The sequence below is a fragment of the Chiloscyllium plagiosum genome, chromosome 1 (genome assembly GCF_004010195.1).
Source record: "Chiloscyllium plagiosum isolate BGI_BamShark_2017 chromosome 1, ASM401019v2, whole genome shotgun sequence".
Lineage (NCBI taxonomy): Eukaryota > Metazoa > Chordata > Chondrichthyes > Orectolobiformes > Hemiscylliidae > Chiloscyllium > Chiloscyllium plagiosum.
Window position 1 is genome coordinate 138,389,148 of NC_057710.1, and position 19,031 is coordinate 138,408,178.

The 19,031-nt window shown below is 39.2% G+C and overlaps 1 protein-coding gene across 5 annotated transcripts in view; it reads left to right on the top strand.

The window, feature by feature from the left end:
• The window catches only part of ablim2 (actin binding LIM protein family, member 2), a 408,138-nt gene that overhangs the window by 89,751 nt on the left and 299,356 nt on the right, over positions 1-19,031 (top strand). For all 5 annotated transcript variants that reach the window (XM_043698339.1, XM_043698331.1, XM_043698357.1 and 2 more), the window contains exon 2: positions 103-246. In XM_043698339.1, coding sequence (XP_043554274.1) covers positions 103-246 — 144 coding nt within the window. The remainder of the gene's footprint in view (positions 1-102; positions 247-19,031) is intronic.

Sequence of the window (19,031 nt, forward strand, 5' to 3'; positions counted from 1 at the left end):
TTGTAATAAATATGGAGTCAGCAAGTGGGCCCATTACCCTCCCATTTAATAGCATTGTACCTATAAGTATCTATTGCCTGATTTGTTTTTCTTTGTTTTCAGTGTCACAGCACATGGCCATTCACAATCCCTTGGGAAAGCTGCCAGGTGTTGCGGTCCTTTGCCATAAATGTGGAAAACCATGTAAAGGAGAGGCCCTGAGGGTGCAGAACAAATTCTTCCACATCAATTGTTTCACTTGTAAAGGTAATTACCTTCTTTGAATCAATGTACTTTCATATTGGGTATACTTTTAACACCAGTTAATTAGATTATTTGAAAGTTTCTTTCTACCTGAACTAAATTAAAAATGTTATTTAATTCATGCTGACTTCTTGAAAGGATATCACAAGTAACTGGCTTTGTTCACACCAGCAGATCTAGCTATACCACTAAAAGCACTATTGGATCCTGTCTTCCTTTTCCAAAACTACTCTCAACCCGGGATCATTGTGGATTGAAAGAACTTGGTCTTATCTCTACTGCCTACTTTCCTTTTAAATCCCTCACCACTCCCCCTTCCACCAACTTTGACTAATATGTGCAAGGAGCTCATGGGCTTCTTTGTCACTTTGATTGAGAGCATCCAATCAGCAACATCTATCGCATCCCTCCCTCTTTTTCGGCACTTGTGTGGCCAAACACGTCCTGAAGATTACCCTCTCTTTGTTATGAACATTCATTGTTCTTCAGTTTCTCTCCTATTAACTCTCAAGCTCTCCCTGAGCTAACCTTGTCCAAGAGAACTTGCTCCCTCAACTCTGTTCTCAGTGATCTGCTAATTACCTACTTTTCCCTTTTGGTGCCTGTGTTAGTATTGTTAATAGTTCTGTCCTCAGGTGACGTTTCTGTCAATCTGTCTGAGTCTATCTCTCTCTCTCTCTCTCTCTCCCCCGCGCCCTCCCCTTGCTGTGTCTAAAAAATACTTCCATTATCAAGTCTGTTTAAAAAAAACATGATCCCACTATTATTTACAATTAATCACTCTTTGACCCAACTCAGTTTCCTCTCTAAGCTCTTGAACCTGCTCTCAGTTTCCAAATACATTTCCTGAAACTGTATTTGAATCTCTCCAAACACATTTTCACTCCTGTTAGAGCACTGAAGCAACTCTTAGCAAAATGACACATGACATCTTTTTATATGGTTGGCCACACTATCCTCCTTCAATATCTGTCCACTGTTGCCTAGCTAGGTAGGATGTTATTATCTTCGAGGAGAAAGTGAGCTCTGCAGATACTGGAGATCAGAGCTGAAAATGTGTTGCTGGCAAAGCACAGCAGGTCAGGCAGCATCCCAGGAACAGGAGAATCGACGTTTCGGGCATAAGCCCTTCATCAGGATGTTATTATCTATCTAATGTAGTCAGGATATCACTTGCAATTACATTACTTCAGTTAGCTTCTAATGTTCCTCAAGGATCCTTGACCCCTCACCTTTTCTCACCTATAAACTGCCCTTCGTTGGCATCATTCAAAAACATAGTAGAATTCATCTCCATGTCACCACCACCCCATTTTATTCCTCCACTGTTGCTGAATTACCAGACGGTTTAACTGTGCAGAAATGTATTCCATTTTGATATTCAGAAATCTAAAGCCATGTTTCAGTGCTTTGACTTCTTTCCTCTTTAGAAAATGTCTGAGAGTAAACCAGACTGTTGACAATCTTAGTGCCTTACTTGACTTTGAGATAAGCTACAGGTCACAGATCATCTCAGTCATGACAAATTTCCATATGGCATGACTTTGCCCTTGCTTCAGCTCATCTTCTGCTGAAAACTTCACTGATGCTTCTGTTACTTCTAGACTTGAATAATGTAATGGGGTTTAGATTTGAGTGGTGCTGGAAAAATACAGCAGGTCAGGCAGCATCCGAGGAGCAGGAAAATCGATGTTTCGGGCAAAGGCCCTTCATCAGGAATAAAGCTGGCAGGTCTCCCATAACCTGCCCTCTGTAAACTGTAATTATCCATAAATCTGTTGCCCCTGTCCTAAATCTCAGAATTATCTTTCATCCCTATGCTTACTGATTTACTCTGCACCCAATTAAGTAATGCCTTAAAATTCTCAGCCTTGCTTATAAATCTCTGCCTCCCTCTTCCTACCTCAACTAGCCCGAACCCAATTTATGATATCTGTATCTCTGATTTTAACCACTCCACCATTGGTGACTACACTTAGGCCTGAAGCTCTGGAATTTTCTGTGAACTTCCCTGCTTGAACATTTTGATTTTGTCAATTAATGAGCTGCTTTCCAACAAGAGAAACCAGCAAAACTGGTGAATGAGACATTCTGGTCCGATACATCTTGTAAACCACAAAATGGAGCTCCAGTATGACCAGTACATCCATTTTCAAATATGACTGTATTCTTTATTGGTTTTTGCTGCTGGGTTAACACTTTTTGACCATGCTTTCGATAACCATGGCCATTGATTAGCTCAATTAATTGGATGGCTAGTTTGCAACTCAAAATGAGGCAAACAATGTGGATTTAATGTGTGGTCACCATGGTGGACTGTTCTTCTCAACCTCTCCCCTCACCTGAGGAAGTGAAGGAGCAAAAATTGAAATTCTGGAGTAACTCAGCTGGTTTGGCAGCATCCATGAAAAGGTAAATGGTTAATGTTTCAGGTTCAATCTGACTTCCTTAGAACTGACTTATTTGAAGAAGAGTCCTATCAGACTGAAACATGAACTGGTGCTCTCTTCTGAGATGCTGGCAGACTGGCTGAGTTCCTCCAGAATTTTGTTTTGTTTCAATGTTTTCAGTTTTGTTAAACAAAATAAAGGGATTTGATAGTGAGACAAGAGAAAGCAATCAATGGATAGATTCTCAACAAGAATTTGAAAGAACGAAGAGAACGAAAAAGAAAAGTTAATTAGATGGAGCAGGTGGGGAAAGAGTGTTTGAAATATTCCCTTCAAGTGGTGAAGAGAGGGGGATGGGAAACCAGCAGTGCTGAAGAATCAAGGAAATGCAGGGCACAGACTGGGCTGAGTGAGATAGAAATTTCCCGAATGGCCCAAACAGATGCAATGTAGAGGTCATGAATTTTTTTTTTTGCTGAGTGAGACCACTGGGAAGGGAACAGTTTGCAGGGTTTTAGATTAATTCATGTTTATTAAAAGCAAAGATCTGGTGAGGGGTATTTGAGAAATCAGTTGACTAATTAAAGTTGTTAATTATATTTCTGTTACTTTTGAACAGCTGTGAGGAGGCAGCAAGGAGTTAGCTCGTAAAGTATCTTTTGTCTGATATCATACAGAGGATATACAGCTGAAAATTGCTTCCAGTTGCACATTGATATCCTGCAAAAAGGACAGTGCCTGTTGTTAACATGTGCCTCATTGTTCTTTTATCAGCACAATGTTTGTTTGAAATGAGAATTAATTGAGGCGTTACAGCTATTTATCTAACCATAAGTACCAGAAATATAAATTGAAGCACTAATGTTGTCTTGCTCAGTTATCAGATATATATTTTCCATTTTTCACTAGATTCACAAACAGGCTTCACTGTGAGCTCAAACTGAGGGTGGCATCTTGTGGAGGTGACATAGGACTTGGCCATTGGCTGCAAGGTCATGATCGTCATTTTGCTTCTTTTTGGGAAGACCTGCCATGTCAGATGCAACTCAGACATTTAACAGTGGATGGGTAAATGAATAGGAAGGGTTTAGAGGGATATGGGCCAAATGCTGGTAAATAGGGCTAGGTCAGATTGGGCTGTCTGGTTGTCATAGATGAGTTGGACCGAAGAGTCTGTTTCTGTGCTGTAAGTCTCTATGACTCTATAACATGTCAATTGCGTGGGCCTTCCTGGAATCATAGACCCTGAGGACAGAATACCACCTGTACAAAATTGCAAGTCAATCAGAGGCTAGCTTAGGAGGTGGGAGTTGTTACTGGTACAATGTTCCACCTGACCCCTTGGATTGAGAAGGAATCAAGTCATAGGTGATAGTGGGGAAAGAATCAGAATAGGGCACAGGAAGGTTACCAAAGTGGAGGACTGATGAGGTAGAAAGTGCTAGAAACACAGGGTTGGTCTGACGGCATCTATAAGAAGAGATAACATTCAAGTTTCATCAGAGATCATCTCAGAAAATTGTGTAAATAATATACAAATACCAAAATTTGTACAATTTGTATATTCTCAATAAATAACAGAAAAAGACACACAGCTTCATGGTAACCAAATATTTGTATAAGTATTTAGGCATCATCTCAACTAGATAGGAAAACCTTAGCAAGGTCCCAAAATAATTTCTCAGGATGGAATATCATGTAATTTCCCAATCAACATTATCTAAATTAATTACACATTATTATGCAGTGTTTACAACAATAACAAATGGTGGAGTCTGAGGAACCTTGTTGGGAGAGGTGATTTTCAGTAGCCCTACTGAACAATTTATTTTTCACCATTTAATCAAACCAGGTTCCCTTTAACTTACTAAAATTTGGATGTTTTTAAAATCAACTGCTAATTCTGAATTTTCTTTTCCCCTTTTATATTCTGACACTGAATCTAATATAATTGTTCTATTTCCTAAGTGTTCCCCTACTTTTTTTTTCCAGAACAAAGCACATATTTGGTCTACTTCAGTTTACTCCATTACTGGGTTATGATCTGTAACTCTGCCTTCCTCCATGAATTTAATTGAAGTATTCTTTTTGATTTAGGATGACACACGTGCATTCAGTTGTGTCTTATAGTACATTACTAATCTTTTGTCAGAGTTGAAATAAAACCATGATAAAAAATTTTAATCAAAATAAAAACTGTTGGATAAGCTACCATCTGCAGAGAATAATTCATCTCAACCTTGAAATGTTAACTCTTTCTTTCCACAGATGCTACCTCACCTGAGTATTTACAGCAGTTTTTGGGTTTTTTTAAATTTGTCTATTGTTGTAAGTCTGTTGGAGCCCTTTGGTCAATATTTTCCAGCTTAGTAGAGGTGGGTTCTGATGAGTGTGGCCAGGTAACTCCATTGACATTGACCTTGGTGATATGATGCCAGAAAATATTGCTGGACAAGTTAGATCCTGGACTGAAATCTGGCTTGATAGATCATTTTCTTTATTTAATGAGGTAATCTTTTATTAAAGCACAAGCTTACAGTGATGCAGATCTGAATTTGACACTAAAACAGGTTTGTGATGTTAACGAAAATAGGATAAATAGAATAAATTAGGCTATTTGCATATAACACAAATTTAATTTTGAAAAAGACAACAAAAATATAGCTGCACCCATTCTAACATCAACACTCTGCAGTACTCTAACTCCAGAGAGAATTCCTTTTTCTATTACACTTAAAGGTTTTAATTAACTGTTTCTTTCAATTTCCAGTCTTGAGCCTCTATTCAGACAATTGAGCTTAGAATTGCTCAACATCAAATAACTCTTTCAGGTTCTAACCTGACACTCTGTCCTGGAACCTTCGCACTAAAACACACTGGGGAAACCTATTTCCCTATCAGTTTTAAGCTAACTCCTTTCACAAGACAAAACTATTCATGCATCAAGCTTTAACCAGGCATTCTGCTAACTGAAAACAAAAGCTTTCCAAACAATGGGACTTTCATTTTAAAAAATCAGTTCCTGATTCTTATAACTGAAAAGTAGTTAATGCTCTTCATTGATTTCTATGTCTACTTGTAAAATTCTCTCATGCAGGTTAAAGCAATTTTTGGTTCCGGAAATATTGACAAGTTAATCATTAAACCCCCTCAAGCACAAGACCAAACATTCAGTTCAAATGCACGTTGTAAAATGAATGATATTAATTTGTGTGTGTAACACATAAATTATATCACAATTCCCAAAGTCTTTTTACACTCTTCGGGCTTCTCCCACGGAAGGTTTGAATTCAGCAGAGCTTATTTTACATCTGGCTGGAAAACAATTAAAAAGGCTATTCAGAGCCTTTTCCCCTGGATTCCTATTCCAATAACATGCAGGTTCCATGTAATGCTTGTATCTTGCCAGCTTGAAAAACTGTACAGCAGGAAGTCACTATTAAACAAATGAGATCTAAAATCAACAGTACAAAGAGTGAAATTGGCAAGGCTGTGGTCAACCTAACTGAAGCACTTTTGCTGACAGGAACAATTCTTTTAACCTAAACTTGCTGTTTTCACTGAGGATATTATACAACTTCTGTTAAGTACTTGGGATTCATTAAAGTGATCTCACCATCTGTGAGACTCACCTGTAACATGAGAGCTTCATACCTTGAAGATGTTTGGAACTCTCAAGATGAGAAACCACATTCTGCAACTCAGCAGCCACTGTAATAGACAGCAACTCCAGCAGCTGCTGCGGTTACATCCTCCACAGTAGTATGAAGATGCACAAAACAGAAAATGTACATGTTAAATTTCGATGGACTAAGTATGCTCAAGCACAGGAGAAGTATTTCACCTCTCTGAATAACAGTGACTCCGAAGGTTCATACTTTTGTGCTAGGTAGGTAGTTTTCTTCAGCCTCTTGGACAAAAGACTCTGTCTGTTCCATGTGGTGGGATATGGGCATTGCCTCAAACCTCTACTCATGTATAAAGACATAAAAGGTGATATTGGCATGGCAAGTCACTATGTGAAGGACTTTATCTAAGTATCCCACTTTTCAGAAAAAAAATCAGTATGTATTATTATTTGCAATTTACTTCATGTAGTTTCCTTTATCAACTCAAGGACAGAATTATTCTATATAATCTTCTCTAATTTAATGAGACGTTGCACAATAGTACAGTCTTGAAAGTGTTCACTTATTTTTGTTGGCTGTTCACTCTGTCTTCTAGTTTCTAGAGTGTTGTTGCTTCTATGGAGAGTGTTATTGTTGTAATTGTTGTTCTTGATGCTTTTCCTGTATTGTTGACCTCTGGGAACAGAGGCTAGGAATACTGTAGCAAGTAACTCACCTTGTGACTCCCCAAAGCCTGTCCACTGTCTACAAGATACAAATTAGGAATGTAATGGAATCTTCCTCACTTGCCTGGATGTGTGCAGCTCCAACAATACTCAAGAAGCTTGATACCAACCAGGATAAAGCAACTTGCTTGGTTAGCACCGCGTCCACGAGGATCCACTCCACCACTGATGCACAGTAGCTGCAGTGTGTACTATCTACAAGATGCACTTAAGTTATTCCACCAAAGACCCTTAGACAGTACCTTCCAAACTCACTACCACTTCCATCTAGAAGGGTAGGGCAGCACATTCATGGGAACACTGCCACCTGCAATTTTCCTTCCAAGCCACTCACCATCCTGACTTGGAAATAAATCACCGTGCCTTCATTGTTGCTGTGTCACAATACAGCATTGTGAGTTTGACTATAATATGACCATAAGGTATAGAAGCAGAATTAAGGCATTCAGCCCTTTGAGTCTGCTCTTATGGCTGCTATATTTCACAAACCCATTGTCTTGTCTTTTCCCTGTAACCCCCTGATCCTCTTACAAATCAAGAATCTATCTCTTTCTCAAATACACTAAATGACTTGCCCTCCATAGCTTTCTGGGGCAACTAGTTTTGGCTGTAGAAATGCCTTTTCATCTTAGTTCTAAAGGATTATCCCCATCATGTCCTTGGGTCCTAGTTTCTCCTACTGTGGAAATGTCTGCATGTCCACTCTGCCCAGGCTTCTTAGTGTTCTGTAAGTTTCAGTCAGATCCCCTCTCATCCTTCTAAACTCCATCAAATACAGCCCAAACCCCTGAACGACTACTCACATGAAAAGCCCTTCATCCTGGGATCATTCTTGTGAACATCCTTGGGACCTTCTCCAATCCTTCCTTAGATACATGGCCCAAAACTGCTCAGAATATTCCAAATGCAGTCTGACCCAAACCTTATACAATCTCAGCAGTACATCTCTGCTCTCATATTCTGCCTTTTTGAAATGAATGCTAATAATGCATTTGGGTTACTAAATGCCATGTGAACCTGCATGTTAATTTGAACAGAGTTCTGAACTAGAACTCCCAAGTCCCTTTGTGCTTCAGATTTCCAAAGCCTTTCACCTGCAGTAGTTCAAGAAGCCGCTCGCTACCATCTTCTCAAAGGCAAGTAGGGACAGGCAATAAATGCTGGCCAGCCAACATACCACACGTGAATAAAAGAAAAGTCTCTGCCATTCCAGTTTGCCCATCATGGTTGGCTGCACTGTTGCCACCATTCTGATTTTCAGAGCTGCTTCCTTGCAATTCCAACCTTGCTTCTTTGCTGCGGTCTTGGAGGAGGACACCTCTGTCTGCCCTCAGTACACCAGCATCACCTGCAAGGTTTAATCTGTGAAATAGGAATGGCAGGAAGCCATTCCACCTATTGCATCCATTCTGAAGGTCTTTGCTTTTACCACTATACATGGCAAACACCATTGCTGTTGAGTCTAATGTGGCTCCCTTTAAATAGAAGCCCTTTTTTTTTCGGCTTGTCATCCTGCCTGCTCACTCAGGTTAGAGAGCCTGAAGTCAAGATGATAATTGCATTGCTTTGGGAAAGAGCAGCCTCAAGGGATGTAAGTAAATTAGTTAATTCCTAATCCAAAAACTGACTTGATGCAGACATTCTGGCAGGAGCTAATTTCTTCAGATTTTGCTCTTGCGAAGATACAATTGTGTCTGTACTCAATAATTCTTGATTCAGGTTCATATATAGCTACAATCTTAATGAATGTTTTATCAGACGACTTCTTCCAAAAGGGTTCAATCTGCTGTGATGGATGATGGATTGTGTGATGGTATAAACACCTGTTACTCAATTGTATCTAAAAATACCTTGTTTTGCATTGCTCAGATGTTAACTTCCTACTGCATTGTGCTTCACTGGCTAGGAACAACATGACAAAAGTTAATTAGATAAAAGGGTGTTATGTTCCAGAGCAACCAGCAAATTTGAGAGGTTGGGTGTTTAGGTTTGCGTATGAGTTCTTTGGTTCCTTGCCATCCTCAGGCCATTTTGCTGGAGGTGGCTTGTAGGGAACAGAGCTGGGGAAAGGGATGCCAGCTACAAGTAGCAGATAACCAGTTGGCCTGCTTCACAGTCTATTCAGGATTTCAGTCAAAGTCCAGTATGGAGTTAATTTCCAGTCAACCTCCAGGTGCCATGAGATATCACATATGAATAGAAACCACAGTGATGGCTTGACTGTGAGGTTGGCTTTTGATTACATGTGCTTTTAGAATTTAAGTGAATTTAGGCATTTTCTCCTTCATTTACCTGCCGTGACTTCTGTTTCCAAGCTGCAGGGCTATATATTGGCCTTCCAGATTTGAGACCTGCCTGCCATCCTTAATTGAATGGAAGGTTTGCCCTTTGGGTGCTGAATGGCCTCTTTGGGGTTAATGCCTGCCTGTTCTTCACACTGTGGGCTTATCACTGTGGGTGGCACAGTGGTTAGCACTGCTGCCTCATAGCGCCAGAGACCCGGGTTCAATTCCCGCCTCAGGCGACTCTCTATGTGGAGTTTGCACATTCTCCCTGTGCCTGCGTGGGTTTCCTCCGGGTGTTCTGGTTTCCTCCCACAATCCAAAAATGTGCAGGTTAGGTGAATTGGCCATGCTAAATTGACCCGTAGTGTTAGGTGGAGGGGTAAACGTAGGAGTATGGGTCTGGGTGGTATACGCTTCGGCGGGTCGGTGTGGACTTGTTGGGCCGAAGGGCCTGTTTTCACACTGTAAGTAATCTAATCTAATCACCCCCATCCGGGACAGCCGAGTCCCTAAAGTCTGCAGGAAAGTGCTACTCTGGAATTTAAACTATTAGCATTGAGTTGGGGTGAAAATTAATTATACAAAATGAATATTTTCCTCTATCCATAACCTTTTTTCTGTTTGACCACAAATATCCCAGCTTGTAATGTTTGGGACTAAACAAAAAAGGAACTGCAGATGCAGGAAGAAAACGCAGCAGGCCTGGCAACATCAATGAAGAGCAAGCAAGAGTTAATGTTTCAGGTCCAGTTCTGAAGAAGGGTCACTGAATCCAAAATGTAAACTCTGCTTTCTGTCCACAGATGCTGCCAGACCTGCTGATTTTCTTTCCAGCAATTTGTTTTTGTTTGTGCAGTGTTTGAGTGTACAATGTGATTTCAACATTGTTGATAACGTTCCAAAGAATGACAGGAACTTTGAGATCTTAAAACAATTCTGAGCAGCTAGAAAATATGCTTCATGAATTGCCATAGCTGCATCATAACATTAAAACTGGCTGACAAAATACCACATTACTTGATGCTATATTCAGTTTGCAAGAACTAAATAACTCTCCAGAATGAAATTAGAAACATACATCTGTATATAGACTGTGGAGGGTAAAGTTGTTGAAGTATTTAATTTTTACTTTCAACTGAGGATGTCAAATACGTGAAGGATTTCGATGGACTTGTCATTTTGGAGACTTCAGTATGCTTAAATCTAATAAGGGCATATTGGATGAAGGCCTCTTTATTTTCACCACTCTCAACTGTTCATTGTAATAAATGATAAGAGGTTAAGAATCTGAAATTGACTTTTTCCCTTTTCAGGGTACAACAGAAGTTTTGAAGCATTAATTTTACGGTATCAGCTTGGGTCGAAGTTTCTCTTCATTCATTTATTTTATCTATAAGTAAAATGGAAATCAGCAATAGGTGCTTTGGTTGAACCCTCAACAAATATTTCCAAGACAGATATTCTATCTTCATAACTCCTTACAGAATTGCATCTCCTTTTATTTTAGTTAGCAGATTTAACAAATAATTGTTTTTTAATTCAAATTTAGAAACATAGAAACTAAGAGCTGGGGTAGACCATTCACGCTTTCTAGTTTGCTGTGTCATTCTGTCTCAGTGTCACAAACCTACTTTCTCCCAATAGCCCTTGATGCCTTTAATACCAGTAAAATTTCAGTCTCTTCCTTGAATAAATTCCTAGTCTTGGCTTCTACATCATTTTGTGTTAGTGAATTCCAGAGGTTCATTACTGTTTAAGTGAAGAATTCTTTCCTCCTCTCAATCCTAAATGACCTACCTCATATTCTGAGACTGTCCCCCCTGATTCTTGATTCCCCAACACGAGACTACACCCTCCCTGCATCTGGTATGTCTATCCATGTTAGAATTTTATACTTTTCAATCAAATCCCCTCTCATCCTCCTGAACTCTGGTTTATCTGTGCCTGTATTTACTAATCTGTCATCATATGCCAATCCTCCCATCCCCCTTTGTGGTCTGTAATCAGCATTGTTCATCCTTTTACCATCGTTTTATTATCATATGACCAGAGAAGATTTTGGACCACTCCTTTATGTTGGCTGCCAGTCTTTTTTCCATAATTCCTCTTTATTCCTCTTACTTGCTTTTTCATTTCCTTTTAGATACTTTCGATATTTCTCTTGGACTTTAATTTTATTTTCTATCTGACACTTGTTTATAACCATATATTTTCTTACTTATCTTAATTTCTACCTCCTTCATTATCCAGTGTGTTCTGGATTTGTTTGATCCACCTTTCTCATTTGAGAAAATGTATCCTGACCATCTTTTCTTTGAATGTAGCCTATCATAGTTGCTGTTTTCCCTGCCAACTTCCTGTTCCAGTCAATCCTGTTCCATTATATTTTTGTTGCGTTGAAGTCGCTCATGGCCAATTGAATTTTCTCACTCTGGATTGTTGTATGTCATTCTTCTCCTCCTCCATTCTGAATTTTACTATATAATGACCACTGTCTCCTAAATGTTCCCCAGCTGACACTTAATTCACCTGTCACATTTCATTTCCAAAGACCAGGTCCAGCAAGAAATGCAGAATGCCTTCTTCCTTGTCGGACCGGACACATACTGCAGTAGAAATCTCTCTTGCTTGCAATCCAAGAACACTTGCTCCTAGGTGCACTGTATACTATAAACATCCCAGCCTATGTTTGGGTTATCATAGTCTCCCATAATAACTACTGAACAACATTGGCATCCTTGCAAATTTATATTTCTATGTCCTTTTCACTAGATTGTGGTCTGCAGACTGCATCTAGCAATGTAATTGTATGTAATTCACTGCACTTGCTTCTAAAAAGAAACCTTCCACTTTTTTTAAACATTATATTTCTATAAAGCAAATGACTGCAGATGCTGGAAATCTGAAATAAAAATTATGATGGAGAAATTCAGTAGGCCAGGAGGCATCTGTGGAGAGAGAAACAGTTTCAAATCCAGAATGACTATTCACATCTTGCTCAAAATGAGACAAGCTCAGCCACGCTCAGGAGGGTGGTAGTCGATGGGAACTGTTCAAGTCTGATTTGAAGGAAGGAACTGAGAGCCTTCAGACCATCCTGATAGGGGAATGGATATGTAGATGGATTACACATCCGTGGTGAAGAGGAGGTGATTAGGGTCAGAAAATTGGACATTGTGGAACTGATGTAAAGCATTGGATGAATCCTGAATGTAAGTGGAAACAGGCCGAACGAGGAGGGAAATATTGGTCAAAATGGGAAAAAATAATTCAGTGGGGCAGAATGGGCTGATGCAGAGAGTCTGCCAGGGCAGTCCTGTTTGTAGATTTTGGAAAGGAGTTAGAAACATACTGTGTTAGGTGGGGGGACTGAGGTGGAAAGTTGTGGAGGGGAAATCTCCAGTGGAGATGAGGTGAGAAACATCCTGGAAATAACAGTTTGCTGTTCAGTGGCGGGGTCATGATCTGAGGGTGGGGGCTGGGGGGGAAAGTAATAGGAAGTATTGTCTGTGAGGTAACACTCAGCCTTTGCAATGTAGAGGTCAGCATCCCAGACAAAAACAGGAGCACCCTTATCTACAGGTTCAATAGCAGGAGTCAGGTGTAGACCAGATAGAATGGAATACAACAAGAAGGAGACAGAGTTGAATGGATGAGGGTGTGTAGAGAATTAAAGATGGTTGATGTTGTGCTGGCGAACCTTGAAGGGATTGAGTGCAAGTAAAAGGCCAGAGGGAAGGTTCTTCATATAGTGGGGATGAGTAAAAGGGACTTTTGAGTGGGGAGAAGATGCCTATCTAAAGAAGTAGGCACAGAACCAAAGGCAGTAGAAGAAGAGTTCAACTTCATGTCATGCATGTAATTCATTAAGGGGAGGCATAAGGGATAATCCTTTGCTAAGCACAAATGGTTCAGCATCAGAGAGGGTGAAGATCAAGGGTGTAGTGAATATACATGAAGTGGAATTAGATGAAGGGATGGAGTTGGAGAAAAGCGGAGTTGGGAGGAAGAATCCAGTGGGGTGTTAGTACCGGAGATATTTCTGAACTCCCATTCCTTAACACTTGAAAGGAAGAGAACTGTTTATTTTTATTGTTAAAGCATGCAGTAAGATGAAGAATGAAGTGGGGCTAGGGACTGCAATAGTGCTGACGATGAGAGAGATCGAGAGTCAGCATGTGACGGCACTGACGCTGGATGGAGATCTCAGGATGTGGTGAGAGTAGCTGTCAGAGGAGAACTGTATATATCAGAGAAGCCTGTAGTCATGGATGGATTCAAAATGAGAAGCATCGAACTTCACGGAATCCATAGAGACTGAGCTGGAGACAGTAACTGAGGAAGGAAATATGGCTGTCAAAGGAAGTTTTGGAAAACACTTCAGACACTAAGAGATTGAAAACAATGAAGGTGAACAAGCTGAGAGGTTAAAACAGATTATTGAGTGCTGAGCACCATTACATACTGCGCAAATGGTAATTCACTATGTGTAGGCTCAACTGATGTACATGAGAAGGCTATCTTACCCCAAAAAAAGTTGGGGAACATAACAGATGGGGAAGTTATTGACTTCATCTGAAGAGCAGAAGCACGCATATACACACTCTGAAATTCTAACAAACATTTGGTAGCAATCATGAAAGGGATTACTAGCTGACCTCTCCCTCCAGGGAATTTGAAGCAAAGTATACAATGCAATATCTATCTATCTTCTAATTTATCACCAAATATAAAACCTAAGAATGGACTGGTTTTGTAGCTTATTCCTACAGTGGGCAAAATTAATACTTGTAATACAAAAATTATGGTAATAATATTAAATTCTAATATTCAATTGCATTAGAATAATTTCATCATATCTAACTATTCCAAGTACAATGATAGATGGGAGAAACAGGTCGTGATTGTCATTAGGATGTATTTAAAAATAGCAAGGTAAAATTTGTTTCAAATAACTCAACTTTGCTTCCCCCAAGGGAAATTAGTTTGCATAATATTGATGATCTCAGTAACCTGATCTAACTAATCTACTAGGAGCAGTAGTTAAGTGGCTAGAATCTATAATATTATTACCATTCAAAACAAAACAGATAACTGTGTCACAGTAAACTGCAGGCTGGATGATAAACTACATTGAATAATAATTTATCAGAAATTCCTTTCACTATGATATCACAGTACAATGGCTGGGATCCAGAAACAATGAAACAACTCAGTCATGTTAACTGAAGCCGATTTAGAAATACAAAATCAAGTGTGAACATTATTTTTTCTTACCTTCTTCCTGATTAACTTTACTCCTGGATTTAAATTGTGTCCCTGGTGGAGTTTTAAAAAATATATTGATATTGGAAAATTCCAATCTGCAGTTTCCATAAAAGTTGTTGATAAAAATATGCCTTACTCTGGTAGGCATGAGAAACACTTGGCATAATGAGGAACATGTGCATCCAAAGACAAACCGGAGATTGGCAGGCATAAATTTTAAAATTTGACTTTAATTAAACTAATAAGTCATTCAGAAATGAAATTAGAAAATAAATAAACTTTCTAAAAACTGAAGAAAACATGAGCTGCTTTGTCAGGAAGTATTCAGGAAAAAAACTAAGAATAATGAGGAAAATGTGTTGTTTAACATTTTGAATTAGTCTAAGAGTAGAGGTATATTCAGATTGGAGACAGATCTTTTTAGGAGTGAAATTAGGAAACGTTCATGTGCAAGTAGAAGATGTTCGAAATTCTCTGCAGTAAATGGTGAATTATGCCATAATGTTATTAATTTTAAATCTGAGATTTTAGAATTTTATTACCCAGATTTATTGAGGGATATGTGATGAAGCGAATATGGACTTGGATCTCAGATCAACTGCAGCATTAATAAAAGAAGGAATAGGTTCACCCAGCTAAGTGACCTATTCCTGTTTGCGTGTTTCTACCTATGTGCTAGAATGGTGTTCTTCATTTGTATTTAATCTTGTGAAATCATGATCATATCTATATTGTATGTTCAAAATTTAATTGTATCATTTTGTAGATGATCATGAAATATAGTGATTATAGAAGGATAGCACAAAAATAATTATATTGCTGTACTTCCTGGCTATGAGTAGTGTAGTTAATAATGTTTGCAAATTACATAGTAACTCAAAACTTCATAGTTATGAAGTGATTCCAGATGCTGGGACATCATATAACATCACACTGTGCCTCACTGTTTTTCTTTTGCAGCTCTTGATGTTTCAGAGCTTTATAAGTGCAAACTGATCTAGCCTCAGTTGAAATTTGTAGAGAATTCCAAAACCCTGTTCCCTCCGTGTGTTTTTCTACTTTCACTTCAAAGTGACCTGGATCTGATTTTTGAACTACACTTCTTTAGTTTAGGGTGACTTAGAAGCAAACTGCATTTGAGCAAGCTTGTGACAATCTATCATATATGCCAAAGATGCAGATCAATCCCAGTGTTCAGTGACAGGGTGAATATTACAATTGCTTGTATTCATAATTGTTTTTATTTTCTGAAGATATAGGATATAATTATGTGCAATGGAGGCCACTCCCAGCAATTAGAGAATACCATGGCCAACTTGACCAATCAGCCACTTCAAGGCCTCAGACTCAGTTCATCTCACCAGTAGGTGGAAGTCATGCTCCCAATTGTTTTCAGCCCATCAGAATAGATGACAAGAACTGCTTGGATCTCCAAGTTTGATCAGTGATGCATCCATAAATAGCATAGAATGCAAATTGCTGATAAAGTTGGAGGTGGTGGAAGGTGCTAGAAGCAAGGCTGGGGGATGGCTTTAAGCAGTCTGCTGCTTCTCAATGGCAGGTCCTTTTGGCACAAAGTGCCTGACAAGGAGGGATCCCTGTTAGGCCACTAGCAAATCTGACAGCGTTTGCTGGAAGGCATTCCTGATTAATGTGCTCCTGAATGAGACCTGCTTTTAGGTGGCTATATAAAGGCCTAAATTAGTATGAGGGTAGGAAGCCACCTTGCCTTCCCTGAACTAGATCAGTGTTGGTCAGAAAGGCAGTGGATCCCTGTCCCATACAATCCTGTCCAAGTGAATTTTGCCGGATGTCTAAACCTGTGTTGGGGCAAGGATTAAGTTCCTTGTCTGATTTTGAGTGCAAAATTATATTTTTGATTAACGTAAAAAAAAATTCTCTATGATGGCATTATGTTTTGGAATCATTATACTCCTGTACTCACTAAGTTAAAACCTAAGTCTTTCTGTATATTGAGGCACTAAATAGAAGTTAGGCAGCCAGTAGAGGAAAATTCACAAAAGAGTTATCACCCACTGATATTCTCCCTCCTGTTCACTAGGAACAATGTTGGAGCATGTGAGCAAGTTGCCTGCTCAATCTCTATGTAAATGATCAGATTAACAGGAAAGCAAGAAAATAAAAGAGGAAAATTGGAGACATTTGTTATTTTGAAAGAAATACAGGACTGTAATTCACGCAGCGTCATGCTCCCAGCACTTGGCTAAAACATCAGTCAGGAGTCTGCCCATGAAAAACTGACTGTCCTGCAAACATTTAATACTCAGAAGGTGTTAATGGGTTACGGGCCAGTGAAAAGTTGCCAGCCAATTGTTCCAACATTGTCATGTTTAATCGGCTATCTCTGCTAGGATTACAGCCCATCTCTGAAGAAGAGGTTATATAGACTGGAGTGCAGGTACATTCACAATATCATTAGCCTCCACGATGGCTGTGGGTTCTGGGCTTGAGAAGCCAAAGAGTAGGATTATAGATGACAGTAGAACCTTGGAGGCTGAGGTTCTTCTGATGTGCACACAAATCATCTTGCCAAACCTGTACCAGTCCACACAGTGAAATCTACCTTGTTGACTTGGGCCCTTCCACTACTGTGGATAAAATGTTGGGAGAGTTGGGATGAAGCACATATGGGATCAATTTGTCCAAGGGTGGAAAGGATTCCCAACACCTCCACTGCCCCTGTAAAATGGGAGACAGGTCAGGCAAGCAGATAGTCTGCCACATGCTGCATTTTACTGGCCATAGCTGGTCTTCGAATTCACAGGCAGAGGAGGGTAAAATACAGCCCATGATTAAGAAAAAGGTAACTACAGGGGTTTAGATATGAAAGTCTCTAGATTGATGTTACATTTAGGCTGTATGTACTTTGAGTCATGGATCATTACTACAAGGAGGCCATTCAACTCATTGAGTCCATGATTTGTGTAAAGCAAGTCTATTATTCCCATTCCACTTCTCTATCCCAGTAGCTCTGCTCATTGATTTTCTTTAAGTGCCTGTCCAAATTCCTTATGGAATAATTGTTGCCAGAAAAAAAAGATTCTTTGCAGAATGGTTAAAATCAGATTTGGAAGTGGCTACTTTGAGCTGTTCTGATTAATTAATCTTGGTTTTCAGTTGTTTGGTATCTGTCACTTCTTATAGGGTGATTGTTGTTTACAAGGTTGGAACCATCTGTTGTGGTATAAATAACAATGTAGAAAGTCAGCCAGTGTAATGTGATAAGTGACTTGCAACATACCAAAGAGTCACCACATCACAAATTCACTTAAACATTTCAATAGTTATTCCGAAAGTAAATAGTAAATAATAAGTGTTGTCCTTTAGAATGTTATGTCCTTTGGTAAAAGGAAGAATGACTACTGATAAATCTCACATTTTCATACAAGTGACGCAATTTCATTCAGCCAATGGTGTATGTGCTGTCCTTTGCCATGTTTATTGAGGAGCCTAAGCATTTCCTAAGTACACTAACAGACAACTAATTCCAATTAAGCTATTTTTAAACAAAAAGAGTAAAAACAAATTCAATGATTTAATTATGAATTTAATTTAAAGTAATAATAAATCAAAGTGAGGAAAGGATTATTAAAGTGGAGAAAATTGACATGAGAGAGAGTGCGTTTGAATCTACAGTTTAACTAATCGCACATGTAATTAACAAATTTTAAATGTTCAGAAGGACATAGGCACTCATTTATATTGGACAGTGATAAGAGTGTTTTACCAGCTGTACAATGGCAGAAAAAGGATAATTGTAACAATTCAGAATTTCTCGAGATACTAATCAAACAAAGTTTGCATTGGAGGATACAATTTAATTCTTGTATGTTGTCTGTGTACCTGACTTGATGCAAGTGAGTAAGGTGACAAGGATGGTCCACAACTTACACCACTAATGCAACATGGCTGCAATGTGTACTGTATCAACTCACCAAATCTCTGGTGACAACATTTCCAAAACCACTGCTACCTAAACCAGTAAATGCAATAGTCATCATCCCCTCCAAGTTGATCTCCAAGTCTAACATTATTCTGATTTGGAAATATATTGTTCTTTCACTGATACTGGGTTAAAAGCCGAAATATTTGGATGCAAATCTTATCAGATCGAGTGGATTGGTTGGAGAGACAAATAGAAGTGATGAGGAATTTACAACAGCAACAGTATGTGATGGATGGCAGTTATAGAAAGGGGGGAAAGACTCAGATACAGTCACATAGATGGGTTAACTCCAGGAAGGGTAAGAGAGGTAGGCAGCTAGAGCAGGAGTCTTTTGTGGATATACCTATTTCAAACAGGTATGCTGTTTTGGAAAATGTAGGGGGTGATGGATTCTCAGGGGAACGTAGCACAAACAGTCAAGTTTCTGGTATTGAGACTGGCTCTAATGCAATGAGGGGTATGCCGGCTTTCAAGAGATCAATTGTGTTAGGGGATTCTGTAGTCGGAGGTACAGACAGACGTTT